General features: G+C 53.0%; 8 protein-coding genes across 8 annotated transcripts; 4 read left to right on the forward strand and 4 right to left on the reverse strand.

Annotated features, from left to right (window-relative positions):
• Window positions 1–4,822: 4,822 nt before the first annotated feature.
• Window positions 4,823–5,563, reverse strand: J4E79_005329 (uncharacterized protein; the record flags this gene model as incomplete). Its single annotated transcript, XM_049354207.1, has 1 exon — window positions 4,823–5,563. The coding sequence occupies one exon, from the start codon at window positions 5,561–5,563 to the stop codon at window positions 4,823–4,825; it is 741 nt and encodes a 246-aa protein (XP_049211072.1).
• A 3,518-nt stretch (window positions 5,564–9,081) lies between these two features.
• On the forward strand, window positions 9,082–9,741 carry J4E79_005330 (uncharacterized protein; the record flags this gene model as incomplete). The annotated part of the gene is made up of 3 exons (XM_049354208.1): window positions 9,082–9,109; window positions 9,190–9,345; window positions 9,548–9,741. The coding sequence occupies 3 exons, from the start codon at window positions 9,082–9,084 to the stop codon at window positions 9,739–9,741; spliced, it is 378 nt and encodes a 125-aa protein (XP_049211073.1).
• Window positions 9,742–13,255: 3,514 nt separating this feature from the next.
• J4E79_005331 (uncharacterized protein) lies at window positions 13,256–14,951 on the reverse strand (the record flags this gene model as incomplete). Its single annotated transcript, XM_049354209.1, has 3 exons — window positions 13,256–14,290; window positions 14,344–14,709; window positions 14,763–14,951. 3 exons carry the CDS (start codon window positions 14,949–14,951, stop codon window positions 13,256–13,258), a joined length of 1,590 nt encoding a protein of 529 aa, XP_049211074.1.
• Window positions 14,952–17,106: 2,155 nt separating this feature from the next.
• On the forward strand, window positions 17,107–17,582 carry J4E79_005332 (uncharacterized protein; the record flags this gene model as incomplete). Its single annotated transcript, XM_049354210.1, has 2 exons — window positions 17,107–17,248; window positions 17,320–17,582. 2 exons carry the CDS (start codon window positions 17,107–17,109, stop codon window positions 17,580–17,582), a joined length of 405 nt encoding a protein of 134 aa, XP_049211075.1.
• A 581-nt stretch (window positions 17,583–18,163) lies between these two features.
• Window positions 18,164–19,189, forward strand: J4E79_005333 (uncharacterized protein; the record flags this gene model as incomplete). The annotated part of the gene is made up of 1 exon (XM_049354211.1): window positions 18,164–19,189. One exon carries the CDS (start codon window positions 18,164–18,166, stop codon window positions 19,187–19,189), a length of 1,026 nt encoding a protein of 341 aa, XP_049211076.1.
• A 529-nt stretch (window positions 19,190–19,718) lies between these two features.
• J4E79_005334 (uncharacterized protein) lies at window positions 19,719–20,526 on the reverse strand (the record flags this gene model as incomplete). Its single annotated transcript, XM_049354212.1, has 2 exons — window positions 19,719–19,725; window positions 19,853–20,526. The coding sequence occupies 2 exons, from the start codon at window positions 20,524–20,526 to the stop codon at window positions 19,719–19,721; spliced, it is 681 nt and encodes a 226-aa protein (XP_049211077.1).
• A 2,018-nt stretch (window positions 20,527–22,544) lies between these two features.
• Window positions 22,545–22,945, forward strand: J4E79_005335 (uncharacterized protein; the record flags this gene model as incomplete). The annotated part of the gene is made up of 2 exons (XM_049354213.1): window positions 22,545–22,549; window positions 22,639–22,945. The coding sequence occupies 2 exons, from the start codon at window positions 22,545–22,547 to the stop codon at window positions 22,943–22,945; spliced, it is 312 nt and encodes a 103-aa protein (XP_049211078.1).
• Window positions 22,946–22,969: 24 nt separating this feature from the next.
• J4E79_005336 (uncharacterized protein) lies at window positions 22,970–23,755 on the reverse strand (the record flags this gene model as incomplete). Its single annotated transcript, XM_049354214.1, has 1 exon — window positions 22,970–23,755. The coding sequence occupies one exon, from the start codon at window positions 23,753–23,755 to the stop codon at window positions 22,970–22,972; it is 786 nt and encodes a 261-aa protein (XP_049211079.1).
• Between the last annotated feature and the right edge of the window lie 704 nt (window positions 23,756–24,459).

A 24,459-nucleotide genomic window follows, 5' to 3' on the forward strand; every position in this document is an offset into this window, starting at 1 on the left:
TCGTTATCATACCCACATTACTCCAACCACAATCTGAAATCCCCAAGCTACGATGTTGTCCCTGTCCTGGATCGCATGCCTCACCGTTCTCCTTCCCTTGGCCACCGCCGCGTGCTGCAACGGCGACGACGACGTCCGATGTGAAGATGGCACTCGAAGTACACCATGCTGCGGATACGGAAAGTGCAACATATTCTGCTGCGCCTGCAAAGGCGGCTGTCGTCACAGGAAACGGGACCTCCCCGAGGCATTCGACCTGGCTGATCGTTCGGACGCTACCACGACGGCTTTCATGGAAGCTGATACAGAAGGTGCGGGCAGTATCACTCTGGACCGCTATCTGGAGTATATGGCGGTCAAGGGAGATAGTGAGGTATGGGTCAATTGGTTTAACGAGTAAGTGCTAGTATTCTTCTTGTTGCTATTGGGTGTGGCGTTGACTTGATAAAGGCACGACACGAACAATGATGGTGTCATTACTGTCGACGAAGCTGCTTAAGACCATCAGCTATAGAAGACGCGGTTCTAGCTGAGTATCAAGGGGGCTTGCGGAAGGATGCTGTAGAGTAAGCAGGGGATGGCGTGACTAAGAGACGCTCGGCTACACGCACTCCAAAGAGAGGCGTCCAACATTCACTTCTACAACACATATTTCATATACACAATACATTCGTTTCTGCATCGTCGAGTTGAAACGTAATTGAAGACCTGGAAATGCGCGTCTAAGGGGTTCTGCCCGTTCATAGTGGGGAAGTCTTGTAGACATGCACTTGTTACAAATACAACATCTCTTAGCGCCTCTAACACAACATGGTGCTAGGTTAGGGTACAGCATCACAGCTTTCCATCATGCCGGCTGAATACTGGACGTTAGATGCAGGTATTAATTGATCGTGCATGCCCAGTGGTGTTCTCTACGCGGTTTGCAGCGCCGCAAGTGCGATTGTATGAGCTTCGCGCATCGCACGCCAGGGTCTTCTCACATAGCCTATGTCGTCACTGAGCGCAGTAGTCCTTCTGCTACATCAAGCGTGGCGCTTCTCACATGTCAGGCACAGCAGTAAAGCATGGTAGACGTTCGAACCCGCATGGTGATCGAACAAGGACGAAAAGCTTTCTGCCCCAAGGTAGCATCCGCACGTTACCAACATCCGGATCAACAACAACGACAGCTTCGCAATCTGTCCACATCAGCATTCAAGGCAATCGCGCACATCATTCCCATCATCGATGTCTTCGTCGTCACACCCTCTCCCGTGTCTCAACCCCCAATTCTCCCAGCCCCATCCTCATACCACCCGTTCATTCTACCCCAGCAACCGCAACCCAGTAAAACGACCCTAACCACGCGTACCTGGCGCCTTCGCACATCTCAGGAACCGGACCCATGTCTGGCAGAAAAGCCTGTTGCGATTGGCTCAGCGCAATGTTTGATGTCGAAACAGACATGGACTCATGGAGGCGGCGCAGCATGCGGCGCATGAACGTCGGGGGGCTATTTTTGCAATCGACGGGAGGAAGGAAGGAAGCGATGGCGCGATGGCGCGATGGCATGGGGGCCATAAGGCTGGCGCTGGCGCGGCGGCGGTACCTGAGACTAGGCGGTAATACGAGACTTGGCCCCAAGGGAGGGAGGTCATGAGAATGGTCGTCGCATTTGCCGTTTTGGCGATGGGGAGATGGGCGCGTTGCGGCTTACGAATTACAAATGCGTGTCGGAGGGCGCCGGCTTCGTGTGTTTGCTATCGATTTTTCATCAGCCGCAGGATCAGGTGCGATGGCGTTTTGACCGGTGGTGATGCATCGAAGCAGTGGCTTGACGCCTTGGACGGACATCTGATGGCTCAGCCCTGTGAACGCGGTGCTGCGCCTCACCCACCACCACCCACCGAACGACAGCTTCCCGCAACACGCGGACATGCGACAAACCACCACGCATCGACCACCGAACACCTACCTCGACGACCAAGCCATTGCCCAATCACTTTCACTTTTTCTGCCAGTACCTGCGACCAGCGTAGCCCTGTCCAGCTCAGCGACGTACCCATCAACACTCGGCTACGGACCCATAGCAGGCGAAGATTGACCACAAAAGTCCACAGTTGGGCAGGGCCGCTATGACTCCTCGGGGGCAGGACCCCAGCAAGCGAGGTCGACACGTTGACATTTGCACCGGACTACATTAGAAAATACTAAAGTATTGGACTGTGGAGAAGCATATCGGATCGGGTGGTTGGGATGAGGTTGGGTTCGGACGAGGGTGAATATTGGCGCTGGCGGCTGTTCTGTGTGTGAGTCGACGAACACGGCAATCCAGCTAGACACGTTGGCCAGCGCAGGACCAGCCTCGCCGGATGGGCAAAGGGCAGCTCCTGGTAAATGCGGGGGAGCTGGTGAGCTGGCAATACAGCTTGCGCACTGTTTTTGTCCTGAAACACTGACACGGGCAGCTCCGACGATGCAGGAGCGTGATGATATGGTTGATTCGAGACCGGGCGTGCTGTGGGTTTCGTGCAGGTACTCGTTCTGGTTGACCGGTGAGGCTGCAATGCATGCGCGCTGCACCTACTACGACGTGGACTAGAGGGCTAGCTGCATATTGACCGGTGACAATGGAGTCGCGGCCTGCTCCACTGGAGAATAAGAATATGCATATCATATGCAATCGACAATTATCCATGATGGAGTCGCGCATTCGTTGAACTGTCGTTGTTCTGCTCGTCTGGCCAGTTACAATGGTATCCTGATTATAGACAGGGTGGGGCTGGGGGCTGGCTGGAGTGCGGCTTACCGGCATCACCCACGGGCTTTGGGGATGCGCAGTCGGGAACGTCCTTGATCAGAACAGATAGCTGCCGCGATATTGGGACAGTTGTCAATGCGCGATAAAGATGGAGAAGTGTTCTGGATTGTAGATGTCGCTATCAGGTCTGGCTAGTATGAGGGGTTGGCGGGGCCTTTTGGGCTGGACAGTGCGAAGTGCAGCTCATCAATTCCCCATCTCTCCTGAGGTTTGCAGTCTACTCTTTCCACCATCGCTCGATGACAAACATGTGCTGACGATATGTGACGTCCGATATTGGTAGCTCGGTCGTTCTGCGGCGGACGCGCAATAACGTTCGTACATTCTCGTTCGATCTTCGTGTCGCGGGAAGAAGCGAGACAGTTGCTATTATCGTGAGGCTCCTACTATTGAGATCCTTCGCATTGTGGCAATATCGCCGTGGGGTTCAGGGTTGTATTTTTGGTAGTGGCGAGAATTTCTATTGAGTTCTGGTTGTGGCAGACGGCGCTGAGGATCGAGCACAGCCGGCGAGGCCGCTGCCTATCTGCCGGCTGCCGTGCAGCGCAAGTACCCCGCAACACCACATTCCATCGCTACCAGCCATCCAGGCCACTCTTAGTAATCTCCTACCAAGGCAACCATCACAGTAGACGTATTCTCGAACACCACCGATCACGGTACCTTCGTCGCCCGCCCCCAACTTGGCAGACCCTTGACTCCCATCGTCCCGTGTGAGATTCCAAGATTCCTGCCTGGACCCTGACGTCTGCCATCATTTGCCCCGCATCGCAACCTTGGAATCCTCCCTGACGAAGATCAGAATTCTGCCGTCGTGAACCATGTTGATAAGACGTCATGAGCAGCGACCCCCAGCACTCCGACTGTTATCAGAAACATCCGACCAGGGCCCCAGTCCAGCTGACGATGATGTCGTCCTGGTTTCATTCGGGGGCTGAGGTCATGTATGTCAGAAAGGTGGCTTTGTGGCTCAGTATTGCACTTTTGAAATCAACCGCGACGGAATGACATGTTTGCGCAACCTTGGAATGCACTAGCAGTTGCGCAAATGCAAGTCTCACTTTGATACTCCAGGAGGGTGTATCGAAACCCACTTCACCTCGCCGGGCGATAAGAAGGGGTGCTTGCGACGCCAGGCAGACATCAGGGTCCATTCGCACACGCGCGGAAATCTTGGTTAGAGAGGGTGTTCACGCACTCGTATCCGGCGCCGGCGATCAATATATTCCTGGCCACATGATGGCAAACTTGGCTAGAGATAAGACAAGGTGTTGCTGGCTGCCCTGGGGTCTGATTGGTCGTGTCTCAGGCGTAACAAAGGGAAGAGCCAGAGGGGAGCAGCCGAGGTGTGTGTCCTGTAGGAGTCATTGTTGGTTCAGCATGTCTTGTGTGTGACTGTTTCAGAGTAGTGTGGTTCTGTGCGATTCTGTGTGTGTGGAGCAAGACTTGCGCTATCGGAGCGCATCTTGTAGTTGTCTGTCGCAAAGATATTCTAGACTGGTGTAGAAATGATGTGAGTATTATTCTTGGGTAATGTGGCAAAGTCACTTCATGATGGCACAGTGATGTTGAGTGATGAGGAGATGTCTCCATTATTAGCTATCTAGCCAGACCCTCTAGTCTCAGCCCATTAACGTCATTCCAAGTTTCCTCCGCATCATCCAGGGTCCATTACCCTGGAGCGCATCATCCATTCCCTCCTCAAACACCGCAAAGGTGGAGGCATGCAACTGTGATCCTTTGCAGGTATCCTTCCACCGTCGTTCCTCCAGCACCCAATAGCATGTATAAGCAACGCATAAGCAAGGCGTGCGATAAAGCATGTATGAACGTGTGTTTGGCGGTGGCGCGCACCGGCGCGGAGCTTTTGCAGCGTCCGCCCGCGGATGTCGTCGTGGTGGGATCGGAGCGGTTGACCGCGTGGCCGCTAGGCCTCGTAGCCGTAGATGGTAGTGTGGGTATCGTATTACTCAATAAGTCGTAGTTCGTAAGGCGCAAAGAAAGTCTTCAAGTCATCATTCATCGGTAGTAGCCAGACGACCGGTGCTCGCGGATGTCGCGTGATGATGGCTCGCGGACCTCGACAGCGTAGTGCTTAGCAGCCCGGCGCTGCTTAGCCACTTCCTCCTCGTAGAGCGACCCGCGCTTGGAGTTGGGAGTGTTGCTAATCTCGGCGAGTGGACGCTTCGGCCGGCTGGTGGAGTGCTGTGGCCAGTCGACGATTTCGCTGTTGCGTCGTGATGATGACTTCTTGGTCTTTGGCTCTTGCTCAACCTTGACGGAGTGGCTTCGTCGGGGAGAGGCGGGTGCTGTGCGGGGCGCAACGTAGTAGCTGCGGTCCATGGAGACGAATGGCTTGCGGGATCGGTGACGGATGCTGCGCTCAATAGCCTTGAGGAGGCTGCAGACCTCGATGTAGCCGGCGGGGATCTCTACACGGACGAGCTTGTTGTCTTCCTCGACAGTGGAGTAGGTGGCTCCATCGGACTTCTGGTAGATGTAGCGAGCGACCTGTTGAGCGAGACTGTGACCGACGTCACAGAGCTGCTCGTGGTTGCGGTGGACTTCGTAGGGGTTGTGGCAGTAAGCACACTTCCTGGCGTGCATCTCGAAGTGGTAGGCGGCCCAGCTCTCAGCGGTGTTGACGGGGCGGGAGAAAGAGTCGACTGGGTCCTCGTAGAAGCCGACCACGCGCTCCTTCTTGGCCGTGGAAGGCCGTGAGTGAACGATGGTAGGCTGGTTTGTGCGTGCGGAAGGCATTTTGGGCGATGAAGGGGGTGAGTTCTTCAGGATGGACTTGGGGTAAGCCGTTGTGACGTTGTTGCCAAGGTACGGAATGGTAGCGAAGTCACTCCCGGGTGGGAGGGTGATATTGGTGTGGTGTTGTTGAGCGTTGGTTGACTTTGGTCGTTATGGGATGGCGAAGACTGGTTGTTATGTAGATAGCAGGTCGTCGTCGTCTGGAGTGAGTTGGTATGGATGGAGGGGCCATGGTGGGTGCGGGTGCCATGGAATATATGTCTTGTCTCTGTACAGAGGCCGCATGCCCAGGGTGTGGGTGGAAGCCTGAGCTAGGCCAGGGTTGCCTGCGCCCATCAGCAGGGCTAGGTTAGCTGCTCCTAGTGCCCAGACTGGGGGGGGCCATGGCCGGCTAGCGAGGGCGGTGACTTGAAATGTTCCTCTCGATCCGTGCATGACGACGATGTCTTGGGAACCGCCGCTAGACGCATGTTTCGTCAGTCAGAGGGCCGCCAACGGCCGCTGCTCGAGGGCGCTGTCATTGGCGATTGTGAGCTGTCGCTTCGCGCACTGCTGTCGGAGAATGGGTCCAGCAGTGCCAGCACCCGCCGCACCGACTCCTGGCGCCCGTCAACGTGTCCAGTCGGGCAGAGAGAACACCTATGCTGTCTCTCCAACGAGGTCGGCCGCTTCCGTGGATGGGGTCTGTTTATTCGATGCTGCGCCTCATGTCGCTGGCCGCGTTCGCAGGGTGTTGAGGGGTGGGCGGGTGGTCGCTGCCTGTTTCTCGAGGCATCAGCCACACCCAATCCGGCCTAGACTTGTTCTCTCCCCACCATCGATTTCTCATTTGCGCAGCACTCCCACAATCTCACCGCTACACAGGTTCGCGCATAGCCACAACTTCCCGCATCCCATCTGTCAACTAATGCACAGCACAGAGTGGCTGTTGAAGCCCTTGTGCGACTGTGCGAATCGCTGCAAAATTGCACTCTACGTGGCTGGCATGCTACAGACCGGCGGCTGCAACCACGACAGGACCCGCAATACCTCACTTAGGGCTGTGCTAAAGGGTCTACGCCCTTCAACGTGCGCCAGTCGAGGGCGCCGAACATGCAAATTGTTTGCGTGTCTGCGAAAGACTCATCAGACACCCTGTTACTCGACGCTTGCCGAACAACGTGCATAGCGCTACGCACCCACCGATGTATTAGCTCTTCTCATTCTGGTTGACCGGAGTTTGACACCTCGTCATTCGTCAATTGGGCTCTCTGGTGACTCTTTTCACTATCGGCGCGTTGGTACAGCAGTTCGCACCCGCCCCACCGAGCTGAGCAGGCCCTGGCTACCAATGTATCCTTCGGTATACAGCGCAAGTGTTTCATCGCGAGAAACACGTGGACAGGCCCCTGAGAAGTCAAGTTTCACACCTGGCTGTCGCTCAATTTTGCTAACGGTGAGTCAAATGTGCCCCGTTTGGCACTTCTCGGTGTCTCTCTTGGCGCTTTCCTATGACTCCGACTGCGACTCGACAGTCGGCTCGCCCCGTATGTCGGAGCAAGCCATCAAACTGCCAGTCCCGCTTGTAGGCATCTTCTAGTGGCACATGATCAAGTCACTGGCCTTGGCCGGAGATTTAATGGCTTCTAGCGCCATGTCGCTCATCATGACAGCCGCAAACACCGGTTCGTCGGCTCTGCACCGCCACACAATGCCGCTAGTTACACGATAGAAACTCCAGTCGTCATTCTCCCATCTCGTAAGCTCCTCCATGCCATACCAAGACCCTCTTCCAAGGCTACCATGCATGGCGACCAGAAGCCACTAGCATCCGATATCCAGAAATACGCCATACCATGGCGCCACAGAGGCGTCTTACGAAGCCTAGGAATTACGGCATCGTTGTCTCCACATGTCGTACTTCGGAGGATGGAACGCTCCGTCTCTCCTTGTGAACTGTCTCAGTTGCCTTGCCGGAATCAAGCTTCGATGCGCACGCCGCCGGAGTATCCTTCCACTGCTTCATTCTCCTAACATGCCCAAGCATCTTCCGTTATCTGTGATCAGCTGATATGAGTAGGTCTGCCGTGGTCTGGATCAAGCCCTCGGTGAATCTGCGTTACCAGAGACTAGGCAACAAGTCGCCGTCATAGCTGAGGATGAGGTACCAGGCGATGGATATCGTCGGAACGCTGGCGTGCCCAATGATCCAGTCGGCTGGCGTGACCTCTCGCTCACTCAATGCTCTTAGAAGCTGGTCTTGGCATGTGTCTTCGCACTCAACGTACCTCGTGACATTAGCAAGTGTATGTACGCTAGCATCTGAAAGTCTGGAGCCGCATGCGATATTGGTTCACAGGTTGATAACACCGTCTAGCCGCATTTGAACTGACAAGTGCAGGAGGGTCCAGATAAGATTGTGGGACCACGCGAAGCGGGTCAGTCACGTGCGCACCCTTTCATCCGCGCGACATCACGTACCACTTCTGACTTGAGTTTTGGACGTGGCGCTTACTAAATCGACTGGATACTGGCGATAGAGGCGTGAATTCGGCAATACTTCGCGATTCTCTTATCTTGTCCAGATCTGAAGCTGACTTGTTCCCGTAGTAAGCGGCAATGCTTACCAAGTTCACCGGTTGCTGGGCCTTTCATCAGCACAAACCTGTTCTCCCGAACAACGAACACGGTGAACGGCAGCTCAAAGTCAGCTGAAATTGACTTCGCGGTATGCAGGCGTTATGACGATCTCCAGGTAGACCAGTAGTTTCACGCGCGAAATAGGGGTCCTCAATCGCCATCGCGTCCAGCATCACCCTTGCGTCTGGCAAAAGAAACTACTGTCGCGCCAGCGTCGATGGTAGATGAACAGCGAACACTCAAGACCTGATCAGCTTGTTGCTGACATGTACACGCAAAGCTTCCACGGGGACCGTCAGCCGCTGACTACCCCACAAACTGGCGGTCTCGCCGTTTCCGTTAATGGGGATGTGCATCGAGCTGCTTGCTTTTCAAACTCAATCGCGCTCCAGACAGTCGGAGATTTCTTTTGCAGATCCCGCGATGATCGGAACTCAGTCGCGCAACGTGAACTACAACCACCATTTTCAAGCCTCAGCGCACTGCAACAACCACACAATGCACAGAAGCTGCAAAAGAAGACCTCCATCTTCAAGATGATACGGTGAATTGATACCCAAGGCTGAGACACATGACCGCGCGTTTCAGCGGAACGGTAAGCCTTAGCCTGTTCCTGGGCTAGTTTGCGATCTGTGCTTCCACACCTCACACCGCTTTTCAGCGAAACTTTGCAGGAGCGCAGCGACCGCATTTTTGCTTGAAATACCAGACATCCCTTCTATTCTCCTAATTCTTTCTTTTCTAGAACACCTTGCCCTTGACCGGTTTGCTTGAAAGGAAAACGACGTTGCGAAACAGAAAGAGAAGAGGAAATGCCACCCCGAAGCGTGTGTTTGAATGTGTTTACGTCCAGTCTTGGCGATGGCAATGGAGCGGTGAACACTGGTCGACATTCCATAATGGACAGGAGGGATAGCGCGCAGAGTGGTATGTTGGAGTCCTTTTTCGAAGTTGCAATTGCAGACTTTGAAATCGCTATTGCGATGCATACTAACTTTGCAAACCAGACATTCCGAGACGGTCCTCTGACGGCTCTGTCGCATCGCAAGCCACACCACCAGCGACCACCTCACCACTCCCTGCATTCAACCGACCCGAACTCTTCCATTCCCTGCGTCCGATGGCCAGCACCGAAAGTCTGAACGGCGCATTCAACAGCAAACGTAAGTTTGGACTCCTATCTCCAGCTCCCATGTGGCGCGATGCAGGAACCCCGATTTGATTCGCTGGGCTGCATTAGTGCGCATGTGGCGCTCCACTTTATCCCACAATTATCGCCGGCCGCCTTACTGGCCTGGCACTACAACACCACTTCACTTGATGCAAACTTCATGATGCTAGGGCCTTGATGCTAACGCGCAACAGCTTGCACAACATGCTCCGGCGAACCCGCACGCCGCCGCTGCTCCCGCTGCAAGGCTGCCTACTACTGCGACCGCAACTGCCAAAAGTCAGACTGGAAGACCCACCGCAACGTCTGCGAACCCATTACCCAGACTTACTCCGCGCCTGCCACTCCCAACTTCTCCAACCCCACCAGCCCGACGAACGAGTCTTGAACATGCGACGACTACCACGCCACCGAACGTAATGAACGCTGGGGGAGTCAATAGAGCAGAGGCGCTGCAAATGGAACGACGAACGGATGTGATATCAACAGCAATCACCTGCTACGAACTAATGATACGAATTGACTGGATATGGGAAAACTGGATCGCGGCGTTACTTTTGTTTTTTGTTGTTGTTTGATTGGGGAGGTGTTTTTGGGTGTTATTACATTTAGAAAGAGCGAAAGCATTCAGTTGCACTGCATAGCGAAACTAGCGAAATCATACTCATTCTTACCTTTTTTTTGGAAGACGGGACTTCTTTTGCGCTTTGCGATGTTTGTGATGGTTGATGGGTCAAATTGCGATCTTGGGAAGCATTGTTTCGCTTACTGCGGTGCTTTACGAGGCTTTACGAGATTCATTCCTTTCGGCGCAATCTTTGTGTATCTGACTCGCTCTTAAACATATACGCTCACCGCTCCTCTACATGAAGTTACCAACCCGGACCTACGTGGCATATTCCTTCACGCACTGTTCACGTAGCATTGTTGTTGCGGCAGATGATGCATACATCTTCTGGTCTGCTAGGTAGCTCACTACGTAGTCTCCTAATCACACACGCGCCTTTGCCGACTGCTTCTGTATGCTGCTCGCTGGGGTCGGTCGAATCCACGAGTAGTTTCGTCACACGATTGTGATCTCGTGTTCGACAAGGTATTCTATCTCGCGTCTGTGAAGGCCGACAAACTTGCCGATCCTTCGGGCAATGCCTGGCCCAGCCGGGACTAATATGAGACCATTGCACATTGCCTCACGATCATCGCTTACGTCGCTCCAATGGTTTCGTAGCGGCAGAAGTACTAAACCGACAAACGTCAGCAGTTAGAGTTATTTGCCAGAAGTTGTTAGGATTGGTGAGAACTCACGAACAGTTAAAGGGTCACTGCGGAATTCTTTGTAATCCCAGAAGAAGGTCGCTCGTGCCACTGAGCGCCGGCTGGAATCTACGATTTTGGTGGCTTGGTCAAAATAGGTTTTATAGAACCTTCGCAAGGGTGGTTCTGTCATCCTACTTTCACCATGGATGAGCGTAACCAGCGGGTTATGATCCCCTCGGCCCACGCTAGGTGTTACTGCAATGCTGGCAATTATAACCTTTCCATATATCTTGATAGATGCGTGGACCACCTCTCCATAGGGGACTTCAGCGTTCTTGGGGAGTACTACCGCCGATACCAAGTTGCAGCAGTCTTCTTCTCCTTCGCGATTGGACGGAAATATCCCATCGACGGAAGCCCAGGACCATGATGGTGCTCTGTATGGGTCGCCGGCACGTTGTATTTCTGAAGTCTGGTGCCAGAGCAGTTGCTTGATGAAATCATACTGCCAGAGACCCGCATAATAATGCCCAAGGACTTCAGCGAACCGCTCCGCCAAGGCCGCGATGGCGGGAAACATGTCGCTTTGTAGGGACATGTTTCGACGAGAATAATCTTCAACAATTCGGGTCCACTCCAAGAGAGCTTCTTCTGGATCCGTACTAAGCTGGGAGATCAACTTTGGCACTGGGTCATCATACCACAGATTTATGTTCAATGAGTTATCCAGATTCATCATGCCTGATGCACATCGCCACTCTAGAGTATGTTGATTGTAGGCCAGTATTCGACTGGCCATCATCTTTTCTTGTAATGCCCATGCTCGTCTACTCAGTGGATCGTCTGAAAAGACAGCGTAGAAGCGATTGGATGAATACTTCCGAGCGGTGATGGTTCCAAATCTATCTGGAGCTACTCGGAACGGTATTCGCGCGCTGGGAGCGTCGGGTATGTCACGATCAGCAAGAAAGCCATGGGCCGCATCGCTTGCGTTAGAAGCTAGGATCGTGATATAGGCATTGCTATATATCTGGGCCATGGACCCAATCTGGCGGGATTTGTCTTCCACATCATCTTGAATGATGCAAAGTGCATCGACCTAGTGTCATCTCATTAGACATGCGGAATTCTGGACTCGTTTGGCAGGGAGTGACTGACATACCCAAAGATAGGGAATGGAAAGTGAACGCGTGACCAGGATAGCGTCCTTGATAGTTTGAGGTAGGTCATTAACGTCCAAATGCCGCGTCAGCATCTCCATATTGTCCATTCGCAACTGAGTTTGCGAGCCCATTCCCCAGCAATACGACAATGCTACAAATTTCCCGGAGGCTCCGTTCGTATGACACACTTTCGATGTTGCGATGTCGATGAGACGTGTGGGGAGTAGAGAATCGATTTGCTGAGGACAGCACGGATGTCCATCGCATTCTTTGAGCCATCTCAAGATCTGGGAGGATGTCTTTGATGGCGTCACATCTCGATCCACATCTCGAGCGGTGACTTGTTGGGCGGCAAAATTATCGTGTTCAGTGAAAAATTCAAGTTCTGCGTAGTAAGAAAACCACCCAGGCTTATCAACCCTAGTGTGAACTTCGTAGAAGTTACTGCCTAGTGGCGTGATGACATAATCGGGCCTTGCTCTCAAAAGGATTTCGATGGTATCCCCAGTCAGTTCAAGCCGGGGGAAGACTTGTGCGACCATCGAACACCACGTGCATCCAGTCCCGCTACCTGCTTGGAGGTTCTCTCTGGTCAACTAATTCCAATCCTGGGTCAGTCTACATTGTTTTGATTAGGTTTCCTGGGTGATTTTGCAATCGCATTCCACAAACGCTTTGTATCATGCAAGTCATAGCATGGTGACCGCGTGCAACACTTACTTTGTATCCAAATTCATCGATATCACCACGTCCCAGGTTCTCGAACCCCTCCGTATCGAAGCAATTGACCCAGCAGTGCTCGCACACCAACGCGCGCACACGCTCGAGCGGTTCCGGCTCACGCGCCATCGTGGCGGTCGATAGCACAACGCGATCTGCGCACGGTAGCGTTATAGTTGGTGTGCCATCGTCGAATAAGTCGGGGTGGACGAGAAGAGGCGAGATGAGAAAGGAAGGCTGAACACAATCTTGCGGGGTTTTGAAGTTCGAGCGCCGCCCACGTGAGATGCAGCGCTACCTGCTGCGCCATGCGTCCGCATGTGGAAAGTGGCGTGTTTAGCAGTTAGGTATGAGTATGTCAGATTTAAGCGGCAATGCCATGGCTCAAGGACGAGTTCTCGTTCTGCGATTGCTGTGAAGCAAATCTTAGTACAATGAAGCGCGGTGATATGGGAAAATAAGTGGACTAGTTGTTGAAATCTCATTAGCATCGAGATCGAATGTCGTTCTTTGTTCAAATATGGCGGAGCAGCACGACTGAGGCGGAAGACATGTGGTAAGGCTGAGACGGCACACACGTGCCGCCCAGAGAACATGACCATGCGGTAGTGGTCTGCCAGATGAGGGTATGACAAGGCTGAGGCAGCCAACCCAATAGGCATAACAAAATGCATCGTTCAGTCGACACTACTACCCTCATGGGCTTCGCAGAATGAGTGCGCGCGTATCATGCATTGTCGATCAGAATGTGCTCTGGTGTTCCTACACAACCTGGCCGTACGGTGCCCCACCATCAAGCTTGAAGTAACCCGGCTGCAAGTTCTGGAACATACCTGTGGGATCGTACTTTTTCGAGACCTTATTCAGCCTAGCCACATTTTGCGCGCCGTAACCCGAGATAACAGGCTGGTAAGGACTACTATACGGCATGTACATGTAGTCATTATAAGCACCCAACTCCTTCGCCATGGCAACTGATGCGCTGAGGAAGTCTTGCGCCGCTTTCAAGACCACCTTGTCATCCTTCTCGTCCGTCCAAGACAGGTAGAAGAGAGCGTGGAATAGAGGACCGTCTTCTGGCCGAAGACCCAGCGCATTGCCACCCTTTTTCTGCATGGCTGCAATGGCGGGTTTGCTGAAGGCTTGAAACGTGACACTGGGCGAACCAACGGGGATACCCGGCGCGATCTCGAAAAGATGGTCTGTCATACGCTTCATCAACTCTGTGTTTAACTTGAAGGACTGAGACCACATAGTCGTGCGGAAGCCGTCTGGCATGCTTTGGCTGAGACCAGGGGTTGTGTCGGCCAGACTGCAATTACGGGTGTTGTCGGTGAGTGGAGGCAATGCGAGGTATTCCTTCAGTATAGCGGGTGGGTTCGCTGGGTCGACCGGCTCGAAATACTCGTACTCAGTCGATGCAATCTTGACGCCACGAGAGTAAGCGACGGCAACAAAGTGGGCGGCCTTGGTATCGGTCTCAGCTGCCTCAACTGTGTTTCCAAACGCGTCGAACAGGGCAGGCGCGTAAGTTGCGTTGTACTGGCGTTTGCTCGCAAACATAAGACCTTGAGGTAGGGTTTCGTAATTGAACGCCGTGATCACGCCGAAGTTGTTGCCGCCGCCGCGAAGGGCCCAATAGAGGCCTGGGAAATTCTTTTGGCTCACAGTAAGGATGATTCCCGAAGCGGTGACGAGCTCATATGAGGCAATGTTGTCACAAGCTAAGCCGTACTCGTTGGTGTGGTGACTGATACCTCCGCCGAGCGTGAGTCCGCCGACTCCGACATATGCCGCCTATTTGGCATCAGTAACGAACTCAAGGTATTGAATTTGATCATTCGACTTACTCGTCCACCAACAATGGCAAGATTGTAGGGCGTCAGGTAGTCGTATACCTCCTTCCATCGGTTCCCAGGGCCGACGGTAAAAGTCTTCTTATCCGTAGAGAGTTTCTTTTGGTTCAGGTTGACCATATCGATAGTGATGCCACCTTCAATGCTAGATGCGCCGGGAAAGGCCGCATGGCCTCCGCTTTTGACTGCGAAGGGACATGTTGTGAGACGTGCGATCAGTACTAGGCTCGAGACATCTAGGGCGGTACTAGGCTTGAACGTGCAATGAGGTTCGACTTCGAGCTGCTGTATAGACCAGTACGTTGTTGGCGCAGCGTTGGATACCTTGGCCGCTCCAAAAACGAGCTTGAGGGAGTTGCACTTTCCGAAGCTAATTAGCGGAAGATGGGTAAGATTGGGTAAATGAAACCTACGGCAATGGAGCAGCCCTTCAAGGAGGATCTGGCCGCCAGACCAGCCAAGGCGGGGATGGTAGACACGTTGATGCCGTTGTCAATAAGAGCCTCCGTCACATTGAAGTCAGCCGGCTCGAAGACATCCTGAGTTGATGCTCCAGCTGCCACCGCAAGAGCGCAAACGCATAGTTGATGGAAAAGCTTCATGACCGCTGAAGTAAATAGCCGCGTACCCAAGGGATTAAGATCGGAACTTCTGCGGCCTATATGTGAAGGGACAGGCCATCGATCGCAGGAGACAAGCCTTTTGTAGTCGTATCCAAACCCGCGGAGCCCCCAGGGCGAGTGATGAGACGGCTCTTACGGGTCTAGAAACGCCGTTGCGCGTTTTCTATGCGATGTACAGCGCGTGTTAGTGAGATCATATAAACTGTCCAATCGCGAGGGTTCAGATCGTTACTTCTGCAGGTGACGGGCGGCAGGCCGCGAACCGAGATGCCCACCGTATGCAAGTCGCACATATTGCCTCGCGGAAGTAAGGAGCAAGCACAGTCCCTGCAGGATCCTGTACCTAGATGGTGCGACTTGTATGCCTGGCTAACTTTGAAGGGATTGCACTTTTGATCTTGGGCACTGAGCCCCTCTTCTTCGAGAGATGTCTTGTCGAGCGCTTGGAATGATACGCATCTAAAGTGCATCTCTTCCGCCCATTGTCGGATCCAAGACACTTAGTTGACGCATTCTGTAAGGGAGGCAAGCAATCGAACTGCAAATGTTGATGCAAAGAGAGATGGAAATCGGGTTGGGACGGCTCGGTTCCGTGCTCCGCCACTAGCGCGGCTTGGCATTGCGGCACGGTCTGCGGGTGAACCCAGCCATCGGTTCTCCACGACTCTTTCAATCCATCATCCATCACCACCAAGTTTCTTGTACATACTCTGGATTCGATCCTTTCGCTACACTCGCATCTATCTGATTACAACTAGCGTATATCAGGTAGGTGCAGCTTCCAGCTCTTCTCCCGGGCGGTATTCTCGTGGCAAGCCTCATTAGCCACTCGACAGCCCCAGCCCTGTCAACGCCGACAAGTTACTCCCTGGCATTTGGAGTTGGGTCAGGGCAGGCAGATAGGCTTCCAGACGTCCACCGGTGAACACATGCACTCTGACTGTCGCTTATCGGTTCGGAAATCGAATAAGCAATGTGTGCGACACGTCGCTCGGAGAGTATCTGGGACGGGCAGCTCGCATCAAGCTTTTGCTACTCTAAGAGCATGGATCCACCAAACATGGCGCGGCGACACGCACTGAAAGTTCGTTCAGCTGTGCCTCTTCCTTCCTGTTATTGCAATCAAAGTTGCCGCGACATGAGACTGCAATCCATGCACCAGGATTCTGGCACGTTGAGATCCACTGTACCGCTGGCGCGGTCAAGAAGGATGACGGACGACTCTTATACCTGATGCTGGGTGCACTGTTTGTAGCAATAGACCCCATTGTCTACCCGGGGCGTCCCTTCCTTGCCAGTACGTTGCCCCTCCAGCTGGCACTACTCTTTCATTCTTCAGATTCACTGTTATGACTCTCTCTACTCGCGAATCCAATGACGGAGGCTCGAGCGCATCGTTTCCACAGACAACGGTGCGGGTAGTCGGCTATGTATCCATCTCCATAGTGTCAGTGGCTATAATAGCCTGATGCTTGCTGCAGTATCTGCGACCGAGAAGAATAGCTGCACAAGACTGCTGCATGGCTTTTGCGTACGTTCTTTTTCTTGCGCAATGCATACTCTACATTGTCCTGTCACCTATACGGGTCAAGGTGCAGGAGGTAACGGAAGGCAAGATACCACCCTACCCCGAGCTATCTTATCATATCTATCTCATTGGCAGACTCATTTTTCCTGCCTTGACGTTCTTCTGGGCCATTTTATGGACCGTCAAGTTGGGCCTGCTTCTTCTTTACAGGAAACTAACTGTCGGGCTGCCGAGGGTGTACAATCGGATGTGGTGGTTGCTTGTCGTTTTCCGGGTCATTGTGAGTTTCCCCCTACATCTTAACAAGAAAACCACTGCATGCTGACATGACAAACAGTCACTCATTGGAAACTATGTAGCTTTCCTCACAACCTGCGTATCACTGGACAGCTTTTTCGATGGGTCTAGAGGTTGCAACAACAAAGTCAGGCAGTTCGTCAGCATCTGGTACTCATTCGGTGCGGATACGATCACCAATATTATGCGTAAGCACCCTCCACATCCAGTCGCCCGCCTCGAAATCGCTACTGACCAACCCTAGTCATCGCATTTCCTTTGCGTCTCACGTGGAACCTTCAGATGCCGCGCACGCAGAAAACTGCCATCATGGTCTTATTTGCCAGTGGAGTCTTTTGCATCTTGATCGCCACTCTACGCGCTGCCAATGTCACTGCACAGACTATCAGGACTGGCAAGACGATGGATGGTACATGGCTTGCAGTATGGAGTATGGCCGAGACAGCTGTTGGTAAGTCTCCCATAGGTCTTTAAGCTTGATCCGCTCCGTTAGTTTAGTCGCTCAATACTGACACATGTAAGCCGTTTTGATCGGGCTTTGCCCCTCCTTTGCCGTCCTCATCAACGCGAACCGCAGAACGACTCACGAAGTCCGTGGATGGAGCTCCAATCTGCGCACCATGGGCAGTGCTTCAACACATCCCAAACCCAAGGCACCGACTGAGTTGGATACGTTTTGGACAAACATACACGGCAGTGAGGAAGAGCTAGCAGGGAAACAAGATAGTGCCTCTCTCACTACGACAGTCGACCAAAGTGAAGAGGGCCTGGGCATGGCTAGATGAGTGCGTAAAATGGCATGAGCATGATGAAAATGTGAGACAGTAGTAACTGGTGCAAGTGCAGGGTATCACGCCGACTTGTCATGGCCCACGGCGTGTACAACGTGTCGAACTCGCGTGAAGGTACATGTAACGACTATGCATGACATCTACGTCATGTTTCATACTCTACTGCCGCACTACAAATTCGTATGTGTAATCACCTGAGACCAGGTTCTCTTCATCGATCGTTGCGACTCAGCTCTACGTCTTTTTCACGACATCGAAGAAAGAAGCTCGTCTGGCGCTAGTGAGCCACATTCACTTCGTTTCTGAGGTCCACACTTAGCTTGTTTTGTATATCACGGGTTCTAGCGCACTCCGCGAACTGCAAGTGACGCCGACTTCTCTACAATAGCCAACTTCTCTTGACTCGCGTTTGCGATACAACCTAACGTGCTCTGGTTTCAACCACCCCTTCCATAACCTCTTCAAGCACCTCTCTAAGAACTTGCGGCTGTTATTCCAGCGCACCTACATCTTCAGGCTAACACATCCCAGGGCTTTACCTCACATAACCCAGAGACTTTCGGTCAGCCGAAAAGATGAGCGCCAATCAGGACTACATGACGCCAAACGACCATCTCCAGCAGTCCCTCCAGAACACCTCCGCATTTGAAGTCCTGGGCCACTTCTGCGGTATACCCGCTGTCGGCTCCCCCCAACGACTCAATGAGGCTGCGGTCGTCTGCATCGACGCAGAGTGGTGGCAGAAAGAGCCCAAACCCACCACCGAGCTCGGGATCGCAGAGCTTATGCAGAAGGGACTAACCCCGATCATCCACGCAGAGAACATCCTGTCTAGCATCCAAGTCGCGCACGCCCGCATCATCGAGAACGCCCATCTCATCAACAGATTTCCCGGCGCTGGAGACCCCGATAACTTCCTTTTCGGTAAAACCAAGTTCGTTACCATGGAGGAGGTGAAACAGGTTCTGATCAACACGTTTGTGCGACCGCGGGAGTATGGAGACGGGTCTGACCTGCAGCCCATCATCTTGGTCGGTCACGCCGTAGAGAACGAATTCGAACACATGCAGCGCGCGTTCGGCGTTGATCTACTCAGCTACGGTACTATCGTCAAAGTCATCGACACGCAACTCATGGCGCAAGAGCTGGGCATCAAAGGGCCGCGAGGGCCATTCATCGGACTCAAAGATCTCCTCGCTCACTTCAACATGGTTGTACCCAACCTCCACACCGCCGGCAATGACGCAGCCGCCACGCTCATGGCCGCCGTCTTACTTACTCTCAAGCCTTGGATGTATCCAGATGTCCCCGGCTCGCCACCCGCCATCGTCCAGGGTCGCAGTATGTCAGAAGTAGTGGCTGGAGTCATGGAGATGGGACAGTCGTTGTCGCCGCCTCCGTGGGGTGAGCTTGTGTATTGCGTCCGATGCGATCACAAGAGTCATCTCGCCAAATCCTGCTACACTGCTCTGACCTGTCAGATTTGCAGCAACTCGGGCGTCAAGAGGCTGTTTGGGGCGCGGAACACACACAAGACTACCAGGTGTATGTACCAGTACTTATCGATACCGCCAAGGGACTATGGATTTGGAGGGCAGTAGATTGAGGAAGTCCATAGGGGCGGAGGCGAGAGATGAGACCAAGGAAACGTTTGAAAGGACTACCGGTAGAACACCCAGGTAGCTACGCAGCTACGAATGAAATCATCACACTGGCGTGCAAGCCAGACCCCATCTCATGCAATAGAAAGTTGAACCCCCTGGAGCCTACATTAACCTTGGGCCACCTACTTTGCATGCTTTGATCTTGATGGTGACTTCTCACCGACCTCAGTCTGTTCTAACTTCGGCCTTCATCACCACTACATGAATCAACGACTCATAGTGACACTGACGCGATTCGTATAGCTGCCCTCACACCTCCCCGCCCCATCTGCTCAACGAGGCCCAAACGCACACGACCCCTCCATATGCGTCCCAGCATTCTTCCTCCTCCACTCCTGAACTGCACATTCACACCTCCTACACTTCAGATCCGCATTGTGACACTCCAAAAACCCATGCTCACCACTTCCACACCTCCAGCAAAAGACTTCTACACCAACAGGCGGCGCCGGCGTGGGCCAGTTCATCAAGCTCTGCACCACGAATATCGCAGACTTGGAACTTGACTGGCCCACCCGCCCTGGCTTTGCCTTCGCATTCTGTAGTGATCCATAGAGCTCGAAGCGGAGGGTTGAGAGGATAGCGACGATGGTGGCGTACATGGCTGCGTTACCGCTGTTATCGGAGTGATATACCGGGACGCTGAACTGTCTGAGAAGGTATGCGAAGTCCGCGTCTGCGTGGCGCGTGAGTTTAGACTGCTGGGGTATGATTTGCGCATCGAGACTCGCTACCGTGGTATCCAGAAGGGTCGGGTCGAAGTCGAACGCCGTCTTGCGTACCCTGCTGATGCTGCTGTTGGAGCCAAAGGACATGTATATGATGGGTCGGTAGCCTGCATCCTCATTCTGCTCGTCCATGGGCTGGTACCAGATCTGGTGGAGCAGGAAAAGAGCTTCTTCTTGGGATACGTAGACTGTTGTGCCGAAATGGAAAGGATCGAGACCGGTGTCTGTAGAGTCCAGATGCGCAGTGGAGCGGATGACAAGGTGTAGACACCATACTTGACGTAGCAGGTCTTCTGCGTGCGGGCCAGCCATGATAGGCTGCCCTTGATTGATGCTAGATCGGTCGTAGGTGGTAATTCCAAGCTCGGTGAGGCGATACGGTGGGTGGGCTGACCATTTGCGGTGGAGGACGACGAGGACAGCGTCGCAAAGTAGGTTTGGAGCAGTTGTCGACCTTCCGAGGTATTTGTGCAGGACGTCTTTATCTGGAAGCTGGGCCAAGACGCCGCGGAGTGTTGCTAGCTTTGTTGAAGTGGATTTTGACATGACTTTTGAGCTGCGCGATGTCCATGGGTAGCAGCAAATGAGGGTTGGGAGATTTGCGTAGGTGAAGCTGTCGTCCGTTTGACGCGGCGCTCTGGGACGAGACTAGTGCCATTGAATTTGAATTTGAAGGTGAAGGTGAAAGTAGATTTGAAGATGAGAATGAGATCGACTTAGGTTCTGATTTTCGCGGTCTGCTGCGGCTCAGCGTGGCACATCTTTCTCGTTACATTCTATTGAAGTCATGGCCTAGTGTAGCCATTACCAGCGTATTTGAGTCAAGCGTGAGTATTTTTGACTTTTTCTCATGCCGAAGGAAAGTGTATGGCATCTCGTTGCAAGATGATCGCGTACGCCATGATAGATTATGGCTTTATTCACTCTTGACTTCATCGTCGGCACGTTTTGGTGACTCACAGGGAGCTGTGACATCAGATTGCAATTTTCGGCTGACGAAAGCTCATCGACCTGCACGGGATTCTACCGCTATGATGGGTGTGCCCGAAAAGACGACCTTGTGCTCTTCCTTGCAGAGAAAAGAGGAGAGGTGAGGGGATTTCCCGAGGTCGGCTAGATGTTAGCGCAGCCGCTAATCCGTGAAGGGCCTAGCTCCAGACATCCTTGTAATCCCACCGCATCCCCGCCATAGCTCCGCGAACCCTCAGAATCTGATCTCTTCAGCCTCATCATTGTCCATCGTCGACATAGCCCGCCCACCAAACTTCTATTATGTCGTCAGCGCCACCCAGAACCATAATTGATCTTCCGATTGAACTCATCGAGCTGATCGGAATGAATCTCATTGCGTATGCTCCATACAACGATTCGGTCGCACCAGTCATACCGCGAATACTAGTGGGGAGTTGCCAGGCAGTGTACAACACCCGTCTAGCATGTCGGAGTCTCAACAGCGCTTTAAAAAAAGCTTTCGTAGAGGTCCTACATGATGTACCCTTCCAATGCACTGAGGAGCATCTGGGCCGTTTAACGCGGTTGTTGCAGCTTCCCTGGGTGTCGCAGTCGTTCAAACAGCTCACTATCGGCGGTGCCAAGATAGCCAAAACACCCATACAACGATCCCGGGCGGTCTGGATACAGGACCATCTGGCGGACGCTTTCAAGACAATTCTGAGCATTGCGCCTCGTTTGGAAAGCATTAGATGTGTCCCAATCTTTGAGTCTTTTAAGCCAAACGATCCCCGTGACTCTTATGACAAAGACGTCGCCAATGAAACTATTCCAGAACGAAGGCAGGGTCCCTTCCGCTCTATAGACATCTTTGGAGTACGTCAAATCACCCATCATTTCCACAGATAGTCTCAAAATAGAGGCTAACACGTGAACGTAGAAACTTTACACATCGATACACGAAAGCGGACACGCGGAAGCTCTTAGGTCGCTTCTGTTAGGATTCGACTACAGGGGAACACACAGAGTCTCAGCGCCGTATGAGATATCGTACCGCGGTCGAATAAAACTCTCCCCGTTCCTTGCGAAGCCACTACCCCATCTCCAACACCTCGTCCTCGACTTGGGATGTCTACGATACGGCGCTGGCATTTCCAGTTCGACCCGTATGCCAGTCCTCGAGTCGTTGACGATCGTATACACAACGTTCCACAATAACAGCGAACGGAATGTCGGGCCGTGGCCGGAGGGAAACCTGGACCTTCTGGCAAAGACTCAACCTCGATGGCTCGTGCTCACCAGCTATAGGTACATCACTCGAGAGGTACACGAGCCTCGAGAGAAGATTCTTGCTATTGTCCGTGCATTCAGCCACAGGCAAGGGCCACTACCGTGCTTGGAATTGCGCGACATGGATGTCGAATTGGATTACCATCGGGACGAACGGCCGATGCCAGCAGATACTTGGAAGTTCCCGGGGGACTTTCGCATCGCAGAGTTGAAGATTGCAAACGTGACGTGGTACCGACATGTGATCCATCGTGGCAGGTCAGAGCGCCGTGGCTGGTGCGAGACGGGTTGGGAACTGTTTCCTCAAATTTGTGACGCGTCAGATGTCGTACGTGTACGCGTGTGTGACGGGTCGGAGCCCATTGAAGAATGCTTTCTCGAAAGACCATATGAAGATTTGCATATTGATGGCAATAGCACGGATCATGATACCGAGACAGATCGCAGCACCACCGAAGACGGATTCGATGATTCAGATCGGTCCACAGACGAAGATGAAGATGACGACGATGACGAAGACGAAGATGAAGACGAAGATGACGACGAAGATGAAGACGAAGATGACGACGAAGATGACGACGAAGATGACGACGAAGATGACGACGATGACAATAACGAATACGGTAACGGAGACAGAGTCGTTGGCGAGGTGGCTTGGTCACGGGCTGATATGGCGCTACGTCGAAGCTATGCAACGGCTAGTTGGTCCTATAGGGGTGGCTAGGTCTGACCCAGTTCGGCGACAGCTTCAACCTCCGCCAGGCTTCTTCAGCGCACCACCAAGAATACTCGGATCAAGCATCTTGGCTTCAGGGACGTCGACACCACACCGCACCCACATGCTGCTCCAAAGCGCACCAACTGCTCTTTCTTCGGGCATGAAAACGACTGTATTCACATACGATCGTGTCGTATTATAGCAGTCTGGCATGTTGAATAGTTGCGCCTCGCAGTTGTCGCCTTTGTTCGAATAGAACACGCCGCATCGCGCTTCGCTTGGGAGAGTGATGCATGTACCGTTCTTCCACGTTTCGAGGGGTGGTGGGAAGTACGTCTTCTGCAAGAGTTCGCCGCGGCAGTGCTTGGGGCCGCCCGCACCAGAGTATGTGAGGGCGAGGATCGGCATCTGTGGAGTGGTCGGCGGTCGAGGCTTAGGCGCGACGGATGGTTTTGGCGTAGCAATAGGCCCCAAGACACCTTCAGCACTCCAACTAGCGCTCATTTGTGGTTCCGGTGTGAAGCCAATCATCCCGTCCTGGGTTTCGGTCATCGTGGTGGGTACGAGCGTCGCACCGGACACGATGCTGCTGCCGTTGTACACATCGCCGCGGTCGAAGTCTGTGCCGTTCAACAGCGCTTTCGCCGCGACGATATCATCGCCATCTCCAACTCTTGCAGCTTGCGCGAGGTTGATCTGTATGACTGGTGTGGTTGGTGCGCGTACTTCGATGGCGGTCGCTAGCGAGATTGCGATGAAGAGGAGGAGGGAGACGGACGATGCGATGAGGATGATGCGCCGCGGTATGGACGACATCGCGGTGGTATTACATTACTTTTGGAGATTTGGGAGGTTGAAGGGGTATGCGACAATGTCGAAGTTCGTGGGCGACGCCAAGGAAGCGTCGGGGGTTGCTACACTACGCGTTTCATCCCCACGTCCTCCCCAGACATCGTCGCAGGCATGCAGGCAACTTTTCCACACTTCCCTGACAGCTGTATACACGTTCTTTACTTTATTCAGACATATGATCTTGCGCGAGTGTGCAATCTCGATAGAGCAGCGGCTTAGACCGACATCTGTAGTTCAGTCACAATCCATCCCCTGACCCTTATGCAGCTCAGTACCAGCCTTTGTGGGCTATTGCTTGGATTACACACCTTGTTTACATATAGGCTTTCCATTGTCTTGTAGCGAAAGCTGCACTAACGATTCGATATTGTGGTTTTAGTAAATAGGGTAACGGCCGTCTTCCACTCCACGAAAAAGCGAGAGATTCACTGGAATGACAGCCATTAGTCCAAGCTCATAAAAATTCTTCAAGGTATTGACGTGTAAACACAGATCACTGAGTACCAATCTTCCGATCACTCGCTGTTGCCTAAGCACTAGTCTGTCCCCTACGCGATTGATGTCTCGGTTATCTCCCGTCAACCGTACTTAGCCACCCTCATCCCAGAGACCCGTCTACCTTAGACCATTACCCTCAATATCGACGATTCACCTACGCCAAATTCATC

Source organism: Alternaria viburni, assembly GCF_023758015.1.
Source record: "Alternaria viburni strain BMP 2772 chromosome Unknown scaffold_10, whole genome shotgun sequence".
NCBI classification, from domain to species: Eukaryota; Fungi; Ascomycota; class Dothideomycetes; order Pleosporales; family Pleosporaceae; genus Alternaria; species Alternaria viburni.